At 35.0% G+C, this 26,917-nt stretch overlaps 1 protein-coding gene across 3 annotated transcripts in view; it reads left to right on the plus strand.

The window, feature by feature from the left end:
- The window catches only part of FBXW7 (F-box and WD repeat domain containing 7), a 221,866-nt gene that overhangs the window by 153,850 nt on the left and 41,099 nt on the right, over positions 1–26,917 (plus strand). The window contains exon 1 of one of the 3 annotated variants that reach the window (XM_040251450.1): positions 3,896–4,239. The exons of the other annotated variants lie outside the window; for them this stretch is intronic. Coding sequence (XP_040107384.1) covers positions 4,093–4,239 — 147 coding nt within the window. The 5' untranslated portion in view covers positions 3,896–4,092. Of the gene's footprint in view, positions 1–3,895; positions 4,240–26,917 lie in introns of those variants that run through there. 3 annotated transcript variants of the gene reach the window in all.

Consider the following 26,917-nt stretch of genomic DNA (forward strand, 5'->3'; position numbering starts at 1 on the left):
TGAAGCATAGAGGCATTAATTTAAGGACATACCACTAACAAGTGATAGAACCCGGCTTTGAACTATGGCAGTTTGACTGCAGCATCAATATTTTGACTTACTTATTATACTTCCATAATATTTGTTGATATCATTTTAAAAAGAGCTTGTCTGTTTTGAAAAATCCCAGTTTGGATGGGGGTTCATAATTAAGGTTATCTTTAATGTTTTTAAAAGCGTAATATAGACTAAAAATTTTTTTTCTTGAACACATGGAACTAGCTGCATTTTAAAATATTAGCCATTGGGGTTCTCCTACATGTTGTCTACAGTTTCCTTCATTGACTAGGGTTTTCATCTGTATTTGAAGACTTTGTATTTTGGTCATTTCCATACTGATTTAGTGAAGAAGGAAATGGCAACCCACTCCAGTGTTCTTGCTGGAGAACCCCATGGACAGAGGAGCCTGGCGGGTTACAGTCCTTGGGGTCGCAGAGTCGGATACGACTGAGCACAGGCACATGCTGATTTAGAACATTGCTTTACAACTTCTGTTAACTTGATTGCTCAGAAAAAAAATGAAACAGTAGTTTGGGAATTAGTACTCACTTTGCTCAATCGCTAATATTGTCTCTTTTTCACAGAAGTATATTGTAGACATGTAATGTGTTTGCTTGAGTTGCAATGCTCCGTACTATCCAGTTGAGGGCAGCTACTTACTGATTTTAAAAATGAGTTGAATTAGAATGTCACCACTTTGTGTTTACCAAAACTTGATATCTAGTGTAAAATACAACATTTAATATATAAAACTGCTTTAATGTTCATTTCTATTATTACCATAAATAATTTCTTAAAAATGGACAACTAGTTTTACTTCATAATAATTTTGCCCTCTTAAAAGCAGTAAAATGAGCCCTGTTTATTTTAGTTTTAATTTCCCCAGTCCAAATTCTTTGCAGTTTCAAATCTCCTCCCCTTTCCCTGCTTTAGGATCAGAATCCAAGGAGATTAGAGAAGTTTATATCATTCTTACCTTCAAGCTATCTACCTGTAAATGCATGTGATTACAAGGTTTTTAGATAGAAAAGGGAAAACTGATTTTCAGTATGGTATCTTTATTAAGTGCAAGTTGAAACTGGAGTTCATCTGATTCATTTTTGTCTGCAGAACAGTTAAACTAGTGGAATGTAGTACACTCTTCTAATTTTTCTGGATTGAAATAACACAATAGTTTAAAGTATATCTTCTGTGTGGTTCCAAGAAATGAATTTTGAGGGGTTAATTAACTAACTGATTTCAGAGATATCACTGAGAGAGGTTTTCTTTTTTTTAGAATAATGTCAGTCTGCATAAAGCTGTATGTAATATTAACAAAGTAGACACTGATAGTAACTTGGAGGAGGGCATTCTGCGTGAGCAGCTTCAACAAAGGGATTTATTTTCCTAATCAGGAGAAAAAAACACTATATGACTAAAGGTTGTTTTTTTTTTTTTTAATTATACTTGTGTTAAGAAATAAAGTGAGCACCAGATGAAATGCCGAGACTAGAATGAGGCTAGAGACATTCATTCTTCAAGGTAGTAAATAGTTCAGTGGGGCCATGGACGTGTTTTTCTTAGATATCAGTCTCAGCTTTTTCTGCCATATCAACTTACAGTTTTCTAGTACCTTCTCTCCTATCCCTAGATCTCTATTGGTTTTTTTCCCCCCAGTGATTATAGTAGTATTCTTAGACATTTACTTTTTTATTAAAGCATTGTTTTTATTGTGATTAAGTGCCTATAACATAAAATTTACCATGTTTGAGTGTACAATTCACTGGCTTCACGCACATTCACAGTGTTGTGCAGCCGTTCGCACTGTCATCTCCAGAATCTTTTTTATCTTTTCCAACAGAAACTCTGTACCCTTTGAACACTAGCTCCTCATTCCTCATATAAGTGGAATCATACAATATTTTTCCTTTCTTGACTTACTTCACTTATCTTCAAAATTTACCTATGTTGTGTCTGAATTTTCTTGCTCTTTGGGCTGAATGATGTTCTTTGTATAGGTATGTGCCACTGTTTTCACCCGTTCATCCACCAGTGGCTCCTTAGGTTGTTTCCCCACCTCTTGGCTTTCGTGAATAATGCTGCTGTGAACATGGGTGTACAAATATCTGTGTGAGCCCTGGTTTTAGTTCTTTTGGGTGTATATCCAAAAGTGGAATTGCTGGATCACATAGTAATTTTTTGAGAAATCTCTCTTTTCCACAGTAGCTTTGTCCGTCCTACATTCCCACCAGCAGCACACAGGGTCCCAGTTTCTCCACATCATTGCTAACACTTATTTTTCTGTGTGTGTGTGTGTGTATAAGTAATAACCATGTTAATGGATGTTCAGTGTGGTTCAGGTTTTGATTTGCATTTCCCTAATGATTAGTGATATTGAGCATCTTTACATGTGCTTATTGGTCTATATATGTATATATCTACTTGGATGAATGCAGTTGTTTACTTTTGTATAAGTAAAAAATGTAACCTCTGCTAATGATTTTGCATTTTCAAGTATTAATTCATTTTAAATTGTGATGTCAGAGAAGGGTGTACTTTAAGAAAATAGCATCATGGCTGGACTAGGGGTATTTCTTGTGTGTGGATTGCCTTCCCAGTAACCCAGTTGGTAATATTTAGTAAGATAGGTCTCTCCAGAATCAAAGAAGAAATCACCCATTTCTGACATTTCTCTTTTCTAATTCTCTCCATATCACATTCTAAAAATCTATAAATACAGTTGGAAAGAGCAAGAAGTGAGATGACTGGCTTTTGGAAGAAGAAAATAGAATGGAAGGAGAGAACAAGCTAAGTGGCTGAGCATTGTGAATGGATGGTTCAGATCTGTTGTCTATCATCTGTTTCAAAACTACTACCCATTCTCACACTAAGATTTTTAAAAATCCTCATGACGTTCTAGTTTGTGGGCTTGCATATGAAATATAGCATAAAGATTAGTGTGGCATAAGTGGTTAATTTAGGAAACTATTTGAGATAATGCTAGAAAGATGAGTTTGGGGCCACTTGGAGGAGAGTTTTCATCTCCAAACTTTATCTTAGGCATTGGGGAACCATTCAGAGTTCTTGAGAAGTGGATTGTATAGCACATTCCATCTCCATGTTTTAGCAAGATATATCTGACTGTGGTATATCAGAGAAATTAGGCCCTAAGGATTTGTGATGAGCTGGTTAGTAATTATTCATTTTACTTTAATTACATCACAGGTTATATTTATAAGTATTTGGGTTTTAAAATATATTTTATCAGTCACGGGACTATTATACTTTCAAGTGGAATTGCTAAGTATTTCAGAATTATAGAGATTGAACTGAAATTTGCAAACAACTAAAATGTCACCTGTTAAGACTAACCTGAAGTGTTTATTATTAACTATCCAGAACTAGAGTCGATTTAATGTCTTAGTGAGTATGAGATAAAGAATGGTACGTATAGAAGAAGAAAAGGGCTTACTAAAGACAAACACTTGAAGATACAGTGCTCATTCTGAATTTAGCTAAGATAGGACAAATGTATGTTTATAGTGTTTGAGCATGCATAAATACTGCCCTTAAATTTGAAGCACAGTTCAAAACAATCCTAAAATAATAATGCTGATATTTGCTTAAGAAAGGCAGTAAATATTCAAAAGAAAATACAGTGATTAACTTTTGGATTTTTATAGAGAAAAGTTCACTTTCACTTTCTAGGGAGTATACCTAGGTTCGTCACTGGAGAAGTTTTCGAAGGGACCCTGTGGCACAGCCCTGCTCTGGTTGTCTTACTGACTTTGCAAGGGAGGTTCACCAGCTGTTTGACTGGCAGGAGCAGGAGCTTTCACTTCAGTAGTTTATAATTCCTGGCTATTCTAGGATAGTTTGCACTTCACCAAGCCTCAGACAGGTCAGGACATTCGGTAGGAGAAGGTTGAAAGACAAAAGCAGCAGGCCTTGGGTTCTCAGCCTTTTTTTTTTTTTTTAAATTAGAAAGTTGTATTTTAATTTGGTGCTTAGAGTTTTTAGTAATGTGCCTGTATTACATGTAGAGAGTATTCATCAGCCAAGAGGAGTTTTAAAATGTCAAAACCGGGGAAGGCTACTCTAAACCATGGCTTGGTTCCTGTTGATCTTAAAAGTGCAAAAGAGCCTCTACCACATCAAACCGTGATGAAGATATTTAGCATTAGCATCATTGCCCAAGGCCTCCCCTTTTGTCGAAGACGGGTAAGTCTTACACATTTTAAAAACAGGAATATTTATTGAAATGAACTACTTCTGCCTCTTTTGGTGAAAACATGCTTCAAATTTCAATTGATATTTATAACAAACTATTGGAGCATTATGTTGCCCCTGAAAACTTCTGTAAGTGACAGTTTTAGTAACATGATAGAGAGTCTTGAGGGCAAGGTTACCTAATTTACCTTTTTGTCTCTTTCATTTATTTTTATGGTATTAGAATTCTTTAAACTTCCTTAAAATTGGTAAACTTAAAAACCGTGTTTTGAAATATGTTGGCAAATACTGAAAACCCAAATTTGTTGTTTTTATTTTATGGGAAAAGTAAAGAGCTGGTGGGACTGTCCTTTAACATGGGAATTACAGTATCTAGCTCTTATAAAGAGTTTATCTGCCACTTGAAGCTGGATTATTTTTAAATCACTATTTTTTAAATTAAACAACATAATAGAGACATTACTTTTTGCTGTTATATAAAATAAAACTAGTGTGCTGTTGTGTGGCAGTTACGATGTAGTTTATATATAGACAATCCTGAAGTAACAAACATTTTGTAGAATTTGTACTAATCTGTAATCAGGTTTGATTTTCTGTATGTTCTTCAGGATCACATTCTCCTCCCCGCCAAGTTTTGACCCTGTTAATCTTAATGGTTTTGTTGTATTTTTCCAGTTACTTCCTATTGCCATTTTGGATTATTAACTAGAGTAATATATTTTTAGATCTAGTATATGTTTAGGATCCTGAACACATTAAACTAAAAAATACCTGTCAGAGATGCACATGTCCATACTATTAGTGTTTTTAGTCCTTTTTAACCCTTTCCTCTTTTCTTTTAACTGAAAGACAAATATTCTATTAAACAAATAGGTTAACTTACAATACCTGAAAAATATTTTTCCTCTTCATTTGCTGGGACTTTAAATAGCCTTTGTGAAAATAGGTTTTCTAGTTACTTTAGGTTTTGGACTCTTTCTGCTTCTACTCCGAATAAGTGGTAGCCATGTTGAAAAGCATTTTAAGTAGATTTTAAATGTAATACAAATTAAACATTGAATATAAAATATGAATCTCTCTGTCACCTCATTTTCTTCTTTACTATGTTTTCAGAAAGTGTTTCTTTTTTTCTTTAAATCTTTTCTTTTGCTTTGTCACTTTTATAACTTCTGAATGAGGTCACTGCTCTGATTTAAGCCTTTACACAGAGCATTTTCTAGTAGCCTCTTTAAGGTCATTAATAAATTAATTTTTTATTTTAATACTTCTGTAAAAAATATCAATACAAGTAAACCATCAAATTAAGGAAAATAAATTGGATTTTTTTAATTGAGGGGTTAAGATACTGACAATCAAGGTAATTTTTTTCTTGTTGAATATTTCTAATAAATTTAAGTACACTGTATGACGGATTACTTCATTATGTCACATTGCGCATTTTCTGTCTTCATCTTCTTTACATGAAACTTAAAAGAATCAGGAGCAGATTCTATTAGGAAAATTTAATAGACACCGTGAAGGCTTTCCTCGAGGGTTTCCTAGGGTCGCTATTCAGATTGACTTTTCTAGGTTACTGTTGACGTTAAATTATAGCCTGGCATTTGTAATTACAGGAGAGTACTAGATCTGAAAAGTAGAATTCAAACTAGAACATCATTCTAATTTAGGGGAAGATAGTTAGAAAACAGAATTAACACACTCATTTTTACACTGCCTGCCAATAATTTACTATTGCAAAACTCATTGACTCTGACTACTAGAAATATTAGAGGGCTAGTGTAATTATATCCCCATCCCCTCCTTTTTGCAACTGGTTAATTTAAGTAGCTTTGATTCACATGTTCTTTGTTGTTTAATTACTTATTTTCCCTTAGTAACGTTAATGATAGACACTTTAAATGTATTTTTTATCAAAGATCTTGAAAAGACTTCTGGTGTGATATGTAATTAATCATATTTTGTATCTAACATCCAGTATATCTTTCATTAGATGTGTTTAGCCTCTTTTAATCAAATTATTATACACTGACCGCATGTGTATAGTCTTCTCTGTTTTGTAGGCCATTTTTTTCTTCTAAGTAGTGAGCTAATACTGTGTACTGTGTGACCTCTTAAAAGACTGTGTAGGTTTGACTTGTTAAAAGTTGAAAAATAATGTTATTGCCCCTCCATTCATCATAGGTATTGATCTATTGAATGTTTGCACAATAAAATAATTTTTTAAATAGTGAAAAATTCTTTGGAATAATTTTCATAACTACAACTTCAATTTATAGCTCTTGAAATGCTTTTACAGAATTAATTTACTCCATCATTAAGTACTATCAGTACTGCTAGTCTAATTTATTATTATGTAAATGATTTTGGTTTCTAAAATAACTGATCATCCTTTAAAGGGAGAGAAAATTTACAGGAAAAACTGAGTTTATAAAATCACTGTAAAATTGTTTTATTTTTCTTTGAAATTGGAATGCCTTTATGGTAATACTGTATTTCCAAATCCTAAGATACATTATTTTTCTACATTTTAAACATATGTGAAATTAGGATATGTCTTGTTGGAATTTCATAGCTTATCTGGCACCATTTTTTGCTTTCTGATGATAAGAGAAATAATAATATCTTGCAATTAATAATAGTATGTTGAAAGAAAATTCACTTTAAGGCTTAAATCTTGAACTCCTTTTGTTTTTGTTCAGAGACTTTTAAGTATTTACAATATTCTCATAAGGTTATTCTTCAGTGTTACTTTTTGGTAGAAATTTCTAAGTGACATGAAATTCATGGTTTATATCCAGGCTTTAAAAGATACCTGGTTGACTATTGGTTTATAGAAAAATATGTTTTTAGAGTGCATTTATATTCTTGGATTTGAACCACATACCAGTTGTGTAGCATAAGCCGCAGCAGCAGAGCTGAGTAAGAGAATGGGGTGAAACTGCTGGTGGAAGCTGTAGGGAGGTGAGGGGGAGGCAGTATGGTATGGAACTTGGTCCCCTGAAGCCCAGGAGCTCAGGCAACAATGAAATATATGACTAGTTTTCTGATAGTTGAAAATAATTTTGTAGTGGTTATATTCTATACCAAGTTCTGTTTAAAGTACCATGTCCATGTTTAAAAATAAACACTTTGCTTTAAAATGAAAATGGAGATAAAATTAAAAAATATTTGTGTCATTTGAGAAAAGATTTGAGTTAATATCACTCCTGTGGATTGTTATCATTGAGTACATGCATGCTCAGTCGCTTCAGTCGTATCTGACTCTTTGTGACCCTATGGACTGTAATCCAAGAGCTCCTCTGTCCTTGGGATTCTCCAGGCAAGAATACTGGAGTGGGTTGCCATGCCCTCCTCCAGGAGACTTTTGTGGCCCAGGAATCAAACCTGTGTCTCCTGCATTGCAGGCACATTCTTTAGCATTAGTTTAAGTCAAGGGTCCACAAGGGTCCTTTTTCTGCAGAGGGCCAGCAACTATTCTGGGCTTTGTGGACCAAATAGTCACTATAGAACTACTGAGCTCTGCCATCGTTTGAAAGTAGCTGTAGACAGTACTTACAGGAGTGGCTGACTGGACATGACTGTGTTTTAATAAAACTTTATTCATGAAACAGTGACATAGGTTTTTAGGATTACAGTACTACCATAGTAAGTCTTGTGCATACATCTTTTTGTTTGAATATAAGTTTCAGTTAACAGTAAAGTTTTAGAAAGATTGTTAGAGCCATAAGCCTTTTCATTCCTTTAGAAATCCTGATTCTCTCTTCTAATTCTTTTGTAGCTATGTAGAGAAAAATGTTTATGTGCCTAATCACTAGAATTTTTACATCCTACTTGTTAATTTACCTTCTCAATATACAGTTGTTGGTTAATCGCTAAGTTGTGTCTGAATTTTTTGTGATCCCATGGACTGTAGCCTGCCAGGGCCCTCTGTCCATGGGATTTCCCAGGCAAGAATACTGGAGAGGTTGCCATTTCCTTCTCCGGGGGAACTTCCCAACCCAGGGGTCAGAGTGCATCTCTTATATTGGCAGGAGGATTCATTACCACTGCGCCCCAGGAAAGCCTTGCTATCATTGTAAAAGAACCTACTAAATACACTGTGCATTCTCCAGCTATTTTATGTATTTTAATTAACTTTTAAATGTTTGTTAATGTTGTAAGTTAGGTATTATCTCCACTTGGTGTACTTGAAAGCCAAGGCTCAAACAAGTTACCTCTCCCCAATTTTCTTGATAAATAGTAAAGCTGGTGTTTAACCTCAGGACTCTCCAGTGCCACAGGTAGTAGCTATTCTCTTTCTACTATGTTTTTTGACCTTCTTTTTAGAATGAACTTAAACTTTTTTCAACCACGTTATACTTTGAAGGGTAAGCCTGGGAACCTATCAATGTTGACATTGTTTCTTTGACAAAATTCATTCAAAGCTTCAAATAATTGACCTGAAGCTAACTTTGGTAGCATATTATATTTATACATTGAGTATTTTTTTGTGTGCTCTCTTTTTAAAATGTTTCATTTGTAAAGTTATCCCACAGATGCAATGATTCTAGGCATAAAAAACTAGAAATATTCAAACAGTATGTATGTTTATTGTCTTTCTAGAAGCTGAGGGGTGGTACCTGTTAAAGAAAAAGTTTTTCATAACCCTTGTTAAAATCAAGACAGTCGTTCAGGAGGACTGTCACGGTACACGTGGGGACTGTTACTAGTCTGTGCATGCTAAGTTGCTTCAGTCATGTCCGACTATGTGCGATCCTATGGACTGTAGCCCGCCAGGCTCCTCTGTCCATGGGATTCTCCAGGCAAGAATACTGGAGTGGGTTCCCATGGCCTTCTCCAGGGCATCTTCCCAACCCAGGGATTGAACCCACATCTCTTTACCTCTCCTGCATTGGCAGGCAGATTCTTTACTACTAGTGCCACCTGGGAAGGGCCTTCTACTAGGGAGGCTTATAGGGAAGGCAGATTGGGCTCAACTCTCAAAAGTATGAATTTACAGCCATAAAGCAGGTTAGGAGGTCAGATGGTAGACAATTACTAAGAAGTATCGGGGCTAACAGGATGACACTGGTTAAATGAACTAATCAAGGTGATCAGACATCACCTGGGGGATGGGAGACTGGCAAAGCCAGCAGATATGGAGGGGAGGTTCAGGTCCCGAGTGTCATCAGTATCAAGGGTGGGGAATTCTGGTTAATATGATTTAGCAGGATTCTTGCTAAAATTTGGTTCTTGAGAACATGCCCAAGGGCAGGGCCTAGTTGAAAAAGAGCTCAAAGGAGCCTGATTAGAGTTTGGTTAAGGAGAGAGTTGTTGTCATACTGCCAGGTCTGTGTTTGGTAGGCAACTAGTCAGAACAGTGTGTCTGACAGATTAGCCATCTTCAAACTGTAGTGCGGTTCCAGTCTCATCCATTTGTTCAATTAATACTTTTGACTGTGATGACAAAAATTTAAAATAACATTATACCTCTCTTAGCTTCTATATTCTCTTGGATTCAAGTTTTTTTCTTCGTTGTTGAATTATTAATAGTAACTTTTAAGAATATGCTGTATTCAAAATTTTATTCTCATTCAGGCATAATCTATTTTGTTGTTTTGTATGTATAATCTTCAGTTAGTTCAAGCTCTCTATAATTTTTTAGGCTCCTTTAATAGACTTTTCAGCAAATATCTGCCAGTTTTATCAGACAGTTGTATTGCCTTTGTTTCAGAAAACAACCTCTCTATTTACTCTACAGTATAATTTTCACTTGTATGAAGATTTTGTAAGCCATTATAAGTTCTGTTGTTCAAGCAAACTTGTGAAGTACTACCTTCCTGAGTAGTTTGATAATCCCCTAAATCCTCTGAGTTGAGTGATGATATAGAGAATTTTTATTTTCTTGCAATAGTTAATATCTTCTACTTTATAAAAATTAGATATGCTCAGTATGTAAAATACAGAAGTGTTTCTTCACATTTTCCTAAATTATCAGTAATTCCACTGCTCACAAATAGCCACAATAAAAATTATAAGGAAATAATTTTTAATTGATACTTTAATTCATTTTTAATATATCGTTGGTAGTTCCCCATGGCTGCAGTTATTCAAAAGTGTATTATAATCTGTCAACTGGATGTATCATCATTTTCCTACTGTTGCTAATTTGGTCAGTGACCTGCTTTGAACTTTTTTATATATAAATCTTTAATGTCCCTATACACCTTTTTCTGGAAGTAGAATTATTGGGTCAAGGAATATGAATTTTTTTTTAGATTCCTGATAAATACTGCTAAATTGTTTTCCAGAAAGACTGTGTCAAATCAAAACCAACATGAGGGACTTCCAATGTTGTTTAACAAGAGAAAGAGATCATATTTTAAGCAAATTTATTGCTAGTATGACCAAGTTTTATGGATTTTACTTACTTGATAATATATTTCAGTGTTTATTGTTCTAAGTTTTCTATCGAAGGAATGTTTTTTCATTTTGAGAAAATAATTATACGTGTTTATACTTAAAACTTCAATAGGAAAATATACAAATAGAACAAGAAATTATTTGTTGCTAATGTGATTTTTAAAACTTCTTTCTGGAAAATAATATTGGCCATTGACCTGTCATGCATATTATTTTTAGCTATAATTTTCTTCTACTCTTCCCATAGTTTTAAAGCTAGCTATCTCTTTTTTTATCTGCACAGTTGATCCATATGTGTAGTTTTATAATTTATAATTGATTTATATATTTTTACTGTCTTATGGTTATCTCAGTTTTTGTCATCTTAGTTTATAAATTTATATTTCTGAGTTTTAGTGTGATGTTTGTACAGTTTAAATGACAGCCTCTCCCAAAGTATATTGCTATTAATAATCTCTACTACAGGAGTACTTTTCATGCTAGCAAACGCAGCTGCCAGAAATACTTGCCTGTTTCTTAAAGCACTACAACTTAGTCTTACATTTCTGACATAGCTTTGCCTTTTGCCCCAATCCAGGTTTACCTTTTATTTTTATTTTTTAATTCTAGTCTAGCTATGATTAATTCTTTTTAAAAGTAGTTATAGCAAATCTGGAAAATCCCATCTGCTCTTCTAAAATGTCTTGATGCCTGAAAGAGATTTCACGAGACTCAACATTTGTTTCTTTAATTCAACATTAGTCAAGAGGAAATAGTTGGATATTTCCTTAACCTACAGAAAGAATGAAGCCTTTAAAAAGCCAGCACCATGTTCCCCTCCCCCATACTAGTCTATTCTGTATCTGCCAGTTTACATTTGTGCCACCTTCTCCAAATCCTTTCCATGACCTCGCAGTCAAGCTTCTCTCTGGATGGAACCTTCCTCCTGGCACTGATGGCTCCCACCGTTGTCCTCATCCATGAGTGGGGCATACTGTAGCTGTGGCCATTACCTTCGGCTCTTAGACTTAAACATGTGCTGTCTAGTGGTGTTATTTGACAGCTTCATTTAGTTATCTTGTCTCCTCACTTGAGGCTACAAACTCCTAGACTTCAAAAATTATCTTTAATATCTTTTTATGTATGACCAATTTGTTGAAGTTTTTGTTAAGTCTAGAAAATTCTTTAAGGAGTTTTGATACTGTTAGAATATGACATGTTTTTGTTTACTAAATACTTTGAAATGACTGTGCAGCTGTGATTTTGAATATTTCATTTTCTAAATATAACTAAACTCAGATACAGTTTGACGCTTAATCTTAAAAGTAATTACTACTTAGCAGTTTTGAAAATGAAGAAACAAACATAGGGTATACTCATTTAGATGGCACTTATCAGAGTCTGCCATAGCCAAAAAAGTCAGAAAATATGAAAACTGTTAGAAAACTTTAGAAAGGAAGAAGAACAGAGTGGTGCAGTGAGCAAGTTTGGAGAGTGATTTTAATAGATTCTCTGATTTTTTTTTTTAAAGTGCATAAACTAAAATGGAGCTTTCTAAAGTTTTTTCCACACATGTATTCCATTGGAACTAGGGGGGAAAATGACATTTTCAGATCATCTGATATCTTTTATTGTCACTTTATTTTATCAACAAAGGAATTAACTGGTTACCACATATCAGGAGATTTTGTTTTAAATCCTGTCAGTTTCTTAACAATGTTTCCTGTATCATGCAAAAGATGAGTAAGCAGAATAGATTCTTCCCTTCTTCCTGTGGATATACAAAAATGAAAATCACAGTTCTTTTGAGCATTTTATAGTTAGTGGTTAAACCACAAATAAAGCCTTATAGTACAAAAGGGTAGTTGCTTAAATGGACTCCTATACCAAACACTGCAGGAGCATGAGAGGGCCACCTTAGTCTCGATGCAGACGGCGCAGGAAAGGCTTCACAGCACCTTTAAAATGGGAAGGATGCTGTTTGCTAAGCAGGAGATCAGAGAAGTTGTGGACAGAAGAAACTTGTGTTATTGCTTGGTCTCACATATTGGGTTTTTTTCACTTTAATTATACTGCTGCAAATTATTCACTTTTTTCTGGATATGAGATTTATTAACAGTAATAACATTCCCAAAATATGTATTAACTTAGAAGAAGGTTGTGAACTTTTCTAGAATGTGTAGACATAACAGTGAATTAGATGGACAATGGCCATGCCCTGATGGAGCTTAGATTCTAATTCAGGGAAGCAGAAAAGTAATGTTAATGTTTTGATGTTGCTAAAACAGGCTAACAGTATAATACGAGTCTAACGGGATGCAGGGGAGACACTGTTCTAAGTACTTTCCACATATGAACTCATTTAATCCTGACAATTACCTCATGAAGTAAGAGATTGCATTATGTTCTCCCTATTTTGTAAATATAGGATCCAGAGGTGTAGGAAGTTTAGCTGACTTGGCCTAGAGCTAGTAGATGATGGAGCTAAGATTCTAACCTGGGTGTCTAGCTGCTGCTGCTAAGTCACTTCAGTCGTGTCCCACTCTGTGCGACTCCTTAGATGGCAGCCCACCAGGCTCCCCCGTCCCTGGGATTCTCCAGGCAAGAACACTGGAGTGGGGTGCCATTTCCCTCTCCAGTGCATGAAAGTGAAAAGTGAAAGTGAAGTCGCTCAGTCATGTCCGACTCTTTGTGACCCCCTGGACTGCAGCCTACCAGGCTCCTCCGTACATGGGGTTTTCCAGGCAAGAGTACTGGAGTGGGGTGCCATCGGGTGTCTAGCTACAGCATCATTAAACACTATGGTATATTGATTGGGTAAGGATTTGTTGAAGGAATGGTTTCAAGGGTTAACTTTTGCTATGTAATCCTAGATTTTAAAATATGACAGAGGATAAGATGGCTGGATGGCATCACTGACTTGATGGACGTGAGTTTGGGTGGACTCTGGGAGTTGGTGATGGACAGGGAGGCCTGGCGTGCTGCGATTCATGGGGTCGCAAAGAGTCAGACACGACTGAGCAACTGAACTGAACTGAATTCATATTTTGTTTTCACAGTTTATGATGACTTCAATAACATTGTTTTCTAGATGTTTTTGTCATCTTGTGATGTCAAAGTATTATGTTGTGCCTCAGTTGTCAGATATTAATGCAAAGAAAATTATTGTTTGTAAATCTACAACTACAGCATAGAAATAACTGCCATGAATTCTTACCCCTTTTGTTGATGACAATCAGGGCAAGCCTATTTAAACTTGTAGGTCATATTTTACAGAAACTAACTTAGTTTAAGATGTGGAGTATGGGAGACAGATGAAAAATATGCTAGAAATAAACAGGTTACAAAGCTTCTGGCTTGGCAAACAAGTATGAAATAAACCCATGGTCCCTTGTCTGCAGACCAAGAGTCCAGTAAGCCCTGAAAACAAAATGCTTTAACATGTTATCCAAATCTAACCCTGACTAACATAAGCCAGTCATGTTTATTATTTATCTGAATATTTATATATTTTGCTACAGAAATGTTCACATGTGATATACTACAAGTGTTCTGCCATGCACAGCATGTGTCCCATGTTACCTTCTAAACTCCAGAAAGTTTTGAAATCAGGAACACAGCTTTCTCCAAAATTGTGGCACCAACTGCAGACCTTTGAGTTTTACAGCTATCATCCACATATAAAAACTGGAATATACTTTGAAATGTCAAAATAACCTAAGCCTTATCTTAAGTCCGTCTACATTCATATTTAAATGCGTTACATTAATACCTAAATTTTATTAACCCAATTATGGGCAGCTCCATATAGTATGATGATAGTTCAGAGCTTATATATTATTTTTCTTCAGTGATTAAATGCAGCTTATACTAGCAGACTTTAAGTGAGGAAGGAGCATGTCAGCCACTTATTTTTCTCAGTTTTCTGCAAAATATTAACACCACTAAATTAATTTTCATTCTGCTAATGCGTATTAGGCATATCCATCGTCCTTGTGTGTGATGCTAATGTACAAAGATGAATGAGGCAGTAAAGACCTTCCCTTAAGAAGGCCACTGATGCTTTTCTGTCTCTGAAAGACTTATCTCATTTTCTCCTTTCCATGGTCACATATCAAAAGCAGAGGAACACGGATTAATTAATCCATTCAGTAAATAAGCATCTGTTAATTTCCAGGCACAGATAGATACAGTATTGAACAAAACAGAAAAAGAAAAAGACATACCATTTTTATCATTTAATATTTCAGTGACCCTGAGATTTCCACCTCAGTGTGGACAGGATGGGCTTCCCAGGTGACTCAGTGGTAAAGAATCCACCTGCCAACGCAACAGACGTGGGTTTGATCCCTGGATCAGGAAGATCCCTAGAGGAAGAAATGGCAACCCACTGCAGTATTCTTGCATGGGAGATCCCATGGACAGAGGAGCCTGGTGGGCTACAGTCCATAGAGTGATAAAAAGTTGGACATGACTGAGCACACAGGCACACACATGGATATCATGTTTGGTCTGCTTCAGTACAGAGTGTGTCACCAGACACTTTTATTCAGTTGTGTACTTCTCATTCGGAGAAGGCAGTGGCAACCCACGCCAGTACTCTTGCCTGGAAAATTCCATGGAGTCGCTAAGAGTCGGACAGGACTGAGCGACTTCACTTTCACTTTTCACTTTCATGCACTGGAGAAGGAAATGGCAACCCACTCCAGTGTTTTTGCCTGGAGAATCCCAGGAACAGGGGAGCCTGGTGGGAGGCTGTCTGTGGGGTTGCACAGGGTTGGAGACGACTGAAGTGACTTAGCAGCAGCAGCAGTACTTCACATTTCCAAGAGGGTTGTTGATCATTTATTTGTGTTATGGTTTCTCCATATGTATATAAGGGTGCATCCATACACATACATATTAATACATATGCACACACTCTGCCCCACTTGATAGCATTATGTTGGTAACTTAATTGAAAAATATTATGATCTATAAGTTTTCAAATACTGCTGGATAGTATCCAGTATAGAATATTACCTTAAGGCTCTGAAAGATTAAATATGATGCCATACTATTTCGTTTTTCATGTTCTTGCCAGAAAACTTTAGTCTGTAATATCAGGCTCACCATAGTGATTTCTTCCTGGGTTGTTCCTAAGTCAGAATTAGAGTTCTTGAACTTGTTAATGGAAACTTGCATAAGTTAATGTGTCTCACATATAAATCAGTTAAATGATGGTAGATATAATTGTGGTAGATGTAAATAATGATACTATAATGTAGGATTTTTTAAAAATGTGGTGTTTTTCTATAGGAATAATACTGGAAAGGACTACCATTTGTGGTAAAACTAATGACATTCTTAGTTTCTTTTACAAGAACTTATCAATGCAGCACATCTCTTTATTTGCATATATAGTGCTTTATTCCTACAATGGGTAGAAGTAAAATAATTGTAGGTTTTTTAAAAGTAAATCTAAGATTAGATTAATAAAAGTTTCTCTTGTGGTTTTGGTAATGTCTATGTGTGTAAGTTTATGTATACATTTATGAGCTTTATTGAAATTGTTTTAGATCTTGGGGAAACAATTCAACAGTATTTCTCAGACATTAATATAGAAATATTGACCTCAAATGCACATAGCTTATTAGCCATTTGTTTATTTTCTTATGTTTTTTAATGATCATGTAATGTTGTGGCTTCTCTGTAGCTCAGACAGTGAAGAATCTAGTTACAGTGCAGGAGACCTGGGTTTGATCCCTGGGTCAGAAAGATCACCTGGAGAAGGGCATGGCAACCCACTCCAGTATTCTTGCCTGGACAGCTCCATGGACAGAGGAGCCTGGCGGGCTACAGTCCGTGGGGTCACAAAGAGTCAAACACAACTGAGCAACTAACACTACATGTAATGTTGGGGAAATCTATTTTGAGAGAAAAAAAAATACATGATAATGTTGGATGAAATTCTCTTAAACTTCTTCTCCTTACTAGTCTTGAAAATGAAAATTGAAATCTGTGGGTTATTCCTATATTTAATTACATTTTTATGTATGGATGATCTCATATCATTCACTTGGGAGCAATTTAAACAGCTTAAACAGCTTTTCAATAATCCACAGATACCTCTACATTATCAGTTCAGATTTTAAAATGTCATTGTTACTACTAGTTTGAACATGTAGGGGCAGTATAGTACTGTTTTTATAAATCTTGTCTGAATTTGTGAGTATTTCAAAAATCTTTAAAGTGTTGTTAGAAGCTTTTTTTTTTTTTTTTGAGGAAGTACAACTTCATATCTTGTTTTTTAAAGGATAATTGGTACTATTTAAGTTGGGACTATTCTTTCAATTCAGTGTGTATATATATATATACACACACTATAGAAAAGCTTTTATATTATAGAAGCTCATTGCCTTGATTTATATTTGAAGTCAAAGACTATGTTAAGCTAATTAACAGGGAAAATGCATTTTTATGGTTAGACAATAAAATAGAGGACAAGTGGATTCACAGAAATACTAAAATCAGTGCAATTTTGTTCTTATTCGTTCTGTACCAGCCTTTCAAAATTAATGGTTAAAAAAGTTAAGTCTTAATTTTTCAACCTGATAAGTAAACAAAACTTAAAACTCCTAAACACTTAGTTTAAGATTCCTTAATATGTAAATAATTTTTCAATAACAAAATGATTAAGAGTTGTTACAAAATTTATAGTAGCTTTTTTTTTCACTGAAGGCAATCTGCATTTAATAACGAAAAAGCAACAACTGAATAGTTATCTCTTCTACCCATTCCACTTATTTATTCCATCTATTCAACAACTTTTAGAAGCCAAGAATTTCTTTAGGTGTTTGGAGTACAACAATGAACGAAGGCAGACCCAAATCCTCGCCCTTGTGGAGATAATATCAGAGTGGTAGACTGTTTAAGAGCATAGAGATAGTCATTTAGACTGGGCTGAAGTTTTTAGCCTCATCCTTTATTAAGCCTCTGTAGGATGGAGATAATAATAGTACCTGCTTCACAGGATTGTTTTAAGGGTTAAATGAAATAATGAATAGAAAGTATAGTTGCATGATAAGAACTTTGTAACTGTTATGAAGTCCACATAAGACTTATTTAGATGTGCTGGTAAAAATTGTAATTCTCATGTAATAGCACTTCTTTCACTGTGGTTTGTATTTTGATTTTTTTTCATTTTTAGTTTCTTTAGATTGTGAGAGAAAATGCATAACACCAATTTTAAATGGTCATTTTTCTTAAACAGTTTCCTGAGTGACTGTTAATCTCTAAATGGAAAGATACTGCACATAAAATATTAACGTGCTTTATATCTACTTACATTCCGTAGATTCCTTCAGTGTGACTCTCATGTATATAAAACTTAACCCCAACATGCCTTCCTGAATTAAGAAGGTAACATGTGATATCTTAGTATTTTGTTTAGAGTTTCAAATGTGTTGGCTTCAAATATCATAAACTTTTGAAAAATTAAATTTCTATATAAAAATTAAAAACATAATTTGTCAGTTCACGTTAGTGGCTAGAATGTCTAGGAAATAGTTTCCATAATGGTTTTTAAATTCTGTCTCTTTCTTTCCCCTAAGGCCCCCAAAAACGTTAATTAAGAAATGGAACAGGTTAAAATCTTTGAAAACTGGCTTTTCCAAATGACATCTTATTACTATATAAGAATTGATATTTAAAAAGTTAAAGAATGGGTTCACAAGTCTTAACAAAAGTACTTAGAAATTTTAGATCTATCTTTGGTATCGTGTGCTGCTCTTATTTCTTTTTATTTTTCAGTTATGTGGAAAGCCCACGTTTAACACACATGTGCATACACAGGCACCAGTACCCATCCCCCAAATACGCACAGATAAAATTCTCATCACCACCACCTCCCTGTTTAATAGCTTATCTGCTCTGTTCATGCGACAACTGCTTCATTGAGGGGAAGTTGTTGTTCTGCCGTTTTCATATTAGCTTTGTTATCATGCAGGATTTTCAGCTGCTCACGCTCATTACCATACAGCTGGTATGTAGAAACGAGAAGGAAGCAAGCAGAAGTTGCACTGTCTACAAGAATAAGAAGCTCTCTTGCAGATGGGGTGCTGGCAGATGGGGCATGTGTTTGAACAGGTTTTACTAATAACAGAATGCATTAAAAATCATTCTGAGAAAGTCTAAGGTCAGTGCCACGAATTCAGAGCTTGAGAGGTTGTTCAGCTTTTTGTAGACCTTTTTAGAATATTAATTAACTCTAATGCAAAAAAGTAATAAATGGCCAACCACAGCCTCTTCCAAAATTTTTTTTATCAGTTTTCCTTTTTAAAATTTTAATGTATTTTGTTTCTTTTTAATCTAATTTAAAATGCACTAGTACTGTTAGCTACTGTTTTTCATCACCTTGTACTTTATTTTGTAGTCTTCAAATATATTTAATGTTCCCAGAGTATTTTTATATAAAAAAGTGTTTTGATATATGTGCTTTGAACATGTGTAAACATTCTCTGAGCAATGTAATGACATTCTTCAGCTTTGATATATGAGAATTTGATTAGAAGATGAAAACGAAAGAGGATTTGGAAATCCATGTTTGTAGTGTTGACCACATTGAAGATCAAGATGAGATATATTCTATCTGCATTCAAAATTAAGTGATGGAATGCCCCATATGTATTTTTGTTAAAATTATTACTTGTATATTTTTCATATTCACAAAACCAAAATGAATAAAGTAGTAATTGAAAAAATACCAGTAGTTTTTAAAGGATATTTCAGTAGGATCTTAGTGTTTTGACCCCTTTCATTAAATATACTGCTTTTTGATACATCCTGTCTCAGTGGGAGATGGTGATAAAAAGCAGGTAAAGCCAAGTAAGGCTAGGCAATTATATATAAGATATTCAGTTTTTGATTTAATTTTAATGAAAATAGAACTCAGCCTCTTGTTCTGTTCATAGAGATTAAGATACATATTGCCAAAAGTTTTTTTTAAGCTAATGTTAGTTATAATGCTTTTGGTAACTCTCAAAAACTTTCATGCTATAGATTTCCTGTCAGTAAAATAGACACACAAAAATGTGATCTGTTAGGTTAATACCTGTGAATCAATAGAATGCTTGATAGGTGAGATCTGTTGTAAATGGTATACATTAAATATTGTTAAAACTGTATGCTGCCTTTACAGGTCAAAGTTTATATTCTTTTGCACATTTTTAAAGGCACATGGAGTTCTAAACCATGTTGCCTTTTAAACACAGGCAATAAAGATAACTATATTTTCATCTCATATCAAACTGTATGATTTTCTTCCAGTTTAATTTATAATTGAATTGTGTAACTGATAAATATGTAGAAATTTTCTTTTTCCTGAGAGGAGAAACATATAAAACATTATAAGTAATAATATGTATAATACAATACTAAATAAATAATAAATATATGAAATGTTTTATACATCATCTTGCCTTATTCTGAATTATGAGTTTTTCAAATTATGCTGAAAATTAATCTTTTTCAATTATTAATCTCTGTAGTTCTGTCATCTTAAGATATCTTACATTCTTAATTATTTCATATAAATATTACTTATTGATATTCTGATATGTGCAGGAAGTGTGTGAAAAGCTGAGGTACAATAGGAGTCAAAACAGATGTGGTCAGTGCTTTTATGGAACTTACAGTCTAATGGGGATGAGAGACAGTTAATGTGTCCACACTGTGACAGGCTGTTGGGTTCAAGCCCTGTGATTCTAGCCATACAGTGGGGAGGAGGTGGCTCTGTGAAGGACATTAGAGATGACCTATGCACAGGTAATTCCCACATTGTATCTTCTATCTGGACCTTTTCTCTGAGCTCCAGAGCCGGTTGGAGCATGATGATGACTTGAGACCTGGATGTCTCAAAGATACCTCCAGCCAAATAAGACTGAAAGTAGAACTGTGATCCTCCCTGCCCTAGGAAACAGAAGCGAACACTGACCTCGTTCAGCGTCCTGTGTCGCCTTCCATCCAATTGTGTGAGAAACCTTAACTGTTCACTTCTGTCCATCTCTCTAGTCCAGGCCAGCATTTCCTCTTGCATGGCCTGATGGAATAGCTTCCTCCTCAGTCTCTCCACATCCACTCTCACTCATTCCCCATTCTGTCTTAACGTGACATTCAGAACAGTAGTGCAGACTTCTCTGGATCATGGCCTTCCCTTGACTAACTGTATTTTTCATTACTCTCAATATAGAAAGCAAAGCCCTGTATGAGGTCTTACGCAGTCTGGTCGCTCTCTGCTTCCCTAGCTTCACCTTGTGCCTGCCACAGTATCCTGACTCCGTGCACTGCGGCCCTGTGCATGCCCCTTCCCACCACAGCACAGCGTAGTCGCTCCTCTAAAGAAGAGAAGCCTTCTCTGAACCCCAAACTAAGTCAAGACCCTACTCACTAGCTTCCATTTTGCTCTGTCTTGTTTTATTGTCTTTCTCCCCTACTACATTGTGAACTCTAGTCATGAAGCAGAGACTGTACTTAACTTAGCTTATGGAGAATAGGCAGCCAAGTGAATGCTGGATGAATGAGTGTCTCTGGTTATTAAAATAACCATAGAAATCTAAATTTGTTGTGATTACATATCCTAGTATAGATAATATAATTATGTATCCTAGTATATCTAATATAGATAATTACAACTAGTCGAAAGAATAAAAGGTAGGATAGACTCGTAGAGATATGCATGTGTCCCCAGTGAGGTTTACTGCTGGAAAGCGGTAACCACACATGGATCAAACTGATAGTTATTTTAGATGGATTGGCTCTTAGACAAAGGTCACGTGTGATGAAATTAAGAAACACGGCCAGAGTGATAATCACGTATTGAAGAATATGTTCTGATGTACTCCGATGGAAAAATGCTGTGTTTGTGTGCCTGTGTACATACGCGTGTGTATATGCGTGTGTACGTATGTATGTATACACACACATATACATTACTTGGTTAATAAGTATTTTTAAGCTGTCTACTGAACTAAAAAATGAAAAAGTCCTAATTCCCTGTTAAGTTTATTTGGCTTAGAGTAAATAGTAAAGACCACTTGAAGCAGTTTCTTCAGTAAGTATTATGATATCTAACTTTTGCCTGTTTTGCTGTAGTTTTCACATCATTATGGTAATGGTGAAAAACCCAGTAGTCTCTTTGAAGCGACCTTCCAGTGGAGATACTTTTGCATATTCTGTTCTCAGCTCTTTTTCATTATTTCACATTTGGACGAGTCAGGAGCTAGAAGTTCTTAAGGGATTTGGGGAAAGGAGGCAAAACTCATGTATTGTTGTGAGCACCTTCCATCAGACATTGTGCCTGTCTGCCTGTTGATGGCTGTGAAGCCTCAGTACAGCGTCCCAGATGATGGGAGCAGTTCTCCGCCAAGGATCAGCAGTAGAACGTTAACTCTTTGGCTAGCTGCTCTTAGTAAATTCCCACAGTAAAGTATCTCCAGAGTCACAGTTAGTTGTGTAGTTTGTCTTTTCTTTCTCTGTACCCACTGCGAGTCTTAACATAAATTTCATCCACACATCACACGTTTGCACTCTGAGATAGCCTGGGAAGCATCCTAAAGATTTCTTAACTAACGATACTTCTTGCTATATATATATATATATATATATATATATATATATGTATGTATGTATGTATGTATGTATGTATGTATGTATGTATAAACCCTATTTCATTTTCTATGAACTGGAGACCAAGCTCTGCCTGTGGTTAAGTCTCAGTTACCAGTTTAATAGCTGTGTGACCTTGGGAATGTGACTTAAATTCACTGTTCCTGTACTGTATCTGTGAAATGAAGTGGTGATCATACCTACTTTGTAGGGCTGTTGCACAGTTTCACTGAGTTAATGTAAGTAAAGTACCTAGAAGGGTGCCTGGAATATATTAAGTTTTCTTCCCTGTATACTTCATTTTCTTAGGAGAACATCTTTTTTTTTTTTACATTGCTTAGTCAAAGTTGAATATTTTTGATAGCACTGAAGGAGCACTCAAGTCAGATTAAAATCTAGTGTTTATTTTTTCTTTATTTTGGTTTAAAATATTGCCATGTGTGAAAACTTTTTTCTCTCTCCCTAGGTCTATGTGTTGTCTGGCTTGTCTGTCCTTTTCAGTTGGGAAGTTCTCCAGGATAGGGACTGCATCTTGTTCAGTTTTGTATACTTTTTGCTTAGGGTCTGGCCTTCAGTATCTCTGGCTAACTATTTCTAGAATGTGGTAGTCTAGATCTATAAAAATAAAATGTTTAAGTCACTATTTAGTTTTCTCGCCCTCTTATTTCATTGTTTAGAAAATAGAGAACCATTCTACAACTCAGGGTTCGTTTGGATGACACTGATAATGTTAAAATGAAATTTGGGGTTAGAAGATCACCGTAAATTTTCCTCACAGTAATTTCCTTTTCCTTTGTTACTTTTGTATAAACAAATATAGTGAACTTCACAAAGTTAAGGTCTTTGAAATAAATTAATTGGTGAGGAGTAAATTATATCTTGGCCTAATGAAATCTATTTATTAAAATTGTTTAATAAAAGCTAGTTGAGTAAAAATATCTTAGAAAATGCCATCTAATTTTAATCTTTGCTTTCTTATATTGTGATCATGATGATGAATATGTCTTCATTTAACATCTCTTGAAAAATATTTTAAGTTCTTGATTTGCTATTTTGTGTCCTGATAAAATAACTTTAAAGGAAAGATTTAAAATGAAGAGGGTTGTATGTGTCTGTATCCCAAGAGCTAAAAAATACTACAATTTTAAGAATATTCTAAAGTTCAGCATCTTTTTGCTATCTTTGACTTTATATCCTTTGGTAGACTTAAGTTATTCCTTATAGAATTTTTTTTCCATGTTGTAGACATTTGAACACACATTGACTCAGTAAAAATAAAATTTTTAGATTTAGTTTTTTTTAAATGTTCTCCTACTACCATGTAGCAGTTTTCAACAAACAAGTTGTATGCATAGAGCAGTTCATAATTGTTGTATGCAGGTTTGTTTCATAGTCATCATGCCATCATTACATACCATGCTTTCTTATAACTGCTGGGAAACCAATGATATCCATTCCACAAAAAGAAATGTTTATAGAGTCATGTATCAAGTGTGACAAACTTTCAAAGTTAATTTGTAAACATTTGGGGACCTTGAGTATTTATAGATAAATATTAAATAATTTTTAATAAAGAAAATAAACTTATAAGTTAAATATTTCTATTACAGTAGTATTGCCAAGATGTCAAAGTGCTCCTAAACATCAATCCTATAGTTCGCTGCCAGTCAAGGACTGCTGTAGATCAGATACCTTTTCAGTAATAGTTATTTTGAAAATGTTCCCACGACAGGCAAAATCTGCCAAACCCTACTCATGACTACTTCCAGCAGTATTTCTTTGTACTCAGATTTTATTTACTGACTCTTCAAGCCTTTTGGAATCTCCTGAAATGGTAAGGGATCATGTAAGTGTTATGCTAGTCATATAATTCTTGATAGTTTCAAAGCAAAGAATGCAGTTTGTTAAATTATATATACAGTAATTGCTTTAAAATGTAAATTGATGTTTCTAAAATGAATATTTCGAATCCTCCTTTTTAAATGTAGTGGGGGCATGATTACTGGGTTCTTCCCTACTCACTTGACAGCTACATCAAACACTTGAATACTTAAAGAGCAGGCAAGCTACTCTAAAATAAGTAAAGAATTGATTAAAGATCAGTATGATGTGCACTTTCTAGAGGAAGAATGCAGTGTGTTTTATGTTTCTTCCTGGCCTAGCACCCATATGGAATAGATACTTAATAAATGTTTTTAAATAAGGGATATAAGTTCAAGTTCATAAACTTGATTCATAACTAGAGTTTTAAAAGATTAGTTTAAGCTCTCCCTTCTCATTTTGAATTCTTCTGTAAAATAATTAAGGTACTTGAGAAGAGATGTTATGTTTTAAAAAGTATAATAAGTTTGAATCTGGATTTTATGTATCTGCTAGTCAAATATTTATAATTGAACATAATTATCAAAATGAGTAAGCCAGGATCACAGAGTTCAGAATAACATGTGTTTTAGGTTAAAGATCCTGGATGACTACAGGAAATAGAAATAGTGAGTTTTAGTGAAAGTTTACCTAAGAACATACCTGAGGTTGTAGTAAACTTTATTTGAAGGCTTTTTCCAACCTTGAGATGCTGTGATCATGTTCTGAATTTCCTTTATGATCACGAGGAAGCAGTCTTTAAAAGTGTACCATGGGTAAAATCATTTTGCCTCCAGTAACTAAGCGTAACCACGTCTTTAACCATGGTAGACATTTGCTAAAGTAAGGCTGGCAGATACATTAACAATCTGTAGAGATCTGAGGCCAGTATCTATCTCTTTCTCAAAAAAGAGTAAATTATCAAATGGAGAGATAGAATCAGGGCATAGAAAGTGCAAGAACAAGGAAATAGAGGGATGATACGGTAGATGCCCTTTCATTCTGACAGGACTGAGCTACTAGATAGAGGCTTTAGAGTAGTGCTTGGTGCATGGTACAGAATAAGTATTACCAACAATTCCAATCCTCTTCCTTTTCCAAGCTTAGGAATCTTTTGGAATGGGTGCTACATTTGAGAATTAGTATGAGGTGATGAGGGAGAAGGCAATGGCACCCCACTCCAGTACTCTTGCCTGGAGAATCCCATGGACAGAGGAGCCTGGTGGGCTACAGTCCACAGGGTTGCTAAGAGTCAGACACGACTGAGCGACTTCCCTTTCACTTTTCACTTTCATGCGTTGGAGAAGGAAATGGCAACCCACTCCAGTATTCTTGCCTGGAGAATCCCAGGGAGTGGGGAGCCTGGTGGGCTGCCGTCTATCGGGTCACACAGAGTCGGACACGACTGAAGCAACTTGGCAGCATGAGGTGATGGGTGATAAGGGAAATAGAAAAGTAATTGTACATGAAAGAATTGAAAAGATTTTTATTCATTTTCTCTGTATATCTAATTTCAATGTGTGAGAATTACTTTACCTCATCTGCATTATTTGCTGTCTTATACCCAGTGCCTAGAACAGTTATTAGCACATAGTAAGAAATGCTTGTTTATTAACAGGATAATAGAAAAAGAAAAAAAATCTCTTATTAAGCCACTTAGATAACCACTGTGCACATTTTTATATCTTTATGTAGGCTTTTCCCATCCATACTCATGCCTCAGTGCACAGATACACACACACTTTTATATATATATATATATGTATATATATATGTATGTATGTATATGTATGTATGTATACATTTTCAAAAGGATCGTACTTTTTACCATGTGTTTGAATCTGCCATCCCATGCTTTATAATAACCCTTCTCTTAGTTCTTACATGATGAACAGCTTCTGTGACTTGAAAATGCTCTATACTGAAATCTATTCTTTACAAGGAGGCTTCAAGTTTAGAGGCTGGAGGGGCAGGGCATGGGAGAAGGGACTGGGGGTGGAGCAAGATGAACAAAGTCTCTCGTTTTCCAAGTGAGCTGCGCTTTTCAATAGTAGAGGCTACGTGTTGGTAAGAATCAGTGAGTCAGGTATCCACTTTGGCCCTGAGTTACATTTTTTATTGTCTTTTCATAAAGCTTTTTGGTGAATATAACATTTGTATGTTTAAGAACTCTCTTGTTTCTTTGTTATGCACTCCCCCCCTCCCATTCAAGAGTATAACCTGCTTTTATGTAGGATTTCTGGTAAGTACCTTTGGAAACAGAAGGACCCCTTCTTAGTCAGTGTTTGTAACTAAAATAAAAAGTCTAAAGTTTTCACACCCACACAGTAAAGTTCTCCTTGTACAGAAAGACATATATTAGCCCTAAAATGGAAGTATGTATCATGGCAGGAAGTACTTTTGAAGAAACCATTACGAGTAAGTTAAAGACTATTTTAACTGTAGTATTAAGTGATTGAATGAGGAGATAATAATACTAAGTAGGCCTTATAAAGACTAGTGACTGCTAGAAGTGTTAGAGATATTGTCAGTACTTCAAGTTAATGATGGTGGCATTTCCACATGTATCATAGGTCCACAGATGATAATTCCCTTCTATCTCTTCAACATCTATCAGACTCAGTCTTTTAAACTTAGAAGCAATACCATATCTATTTAAATGACTATTTAAATGATTTCTTCATTTTCTGACTTCTTACACTACCCAGTTTGGCACTTGATATTCAGATACTCTTTATGAGCTTCTTGTCTTGACAGTTGGATATTAAATATCTTAAGGGTGGAG

Source organism: Oryx dammah, unplaced genomic scaffold (genome assembly GCF_014754425.2).
Source record: "Oryx dammah isolate SB20612 unplaced genomic scaffold, SCBI_Odam_1.1 HiC_scaffold_12, whole genome shotgun sequence".
Taxonomy (NCBI): domain Eukaryota; kingdom Metazoa; phylum Chordata; class Mammalia; order Artiodactyla; family Bovidae; genus Oryx; species Oryx dammah.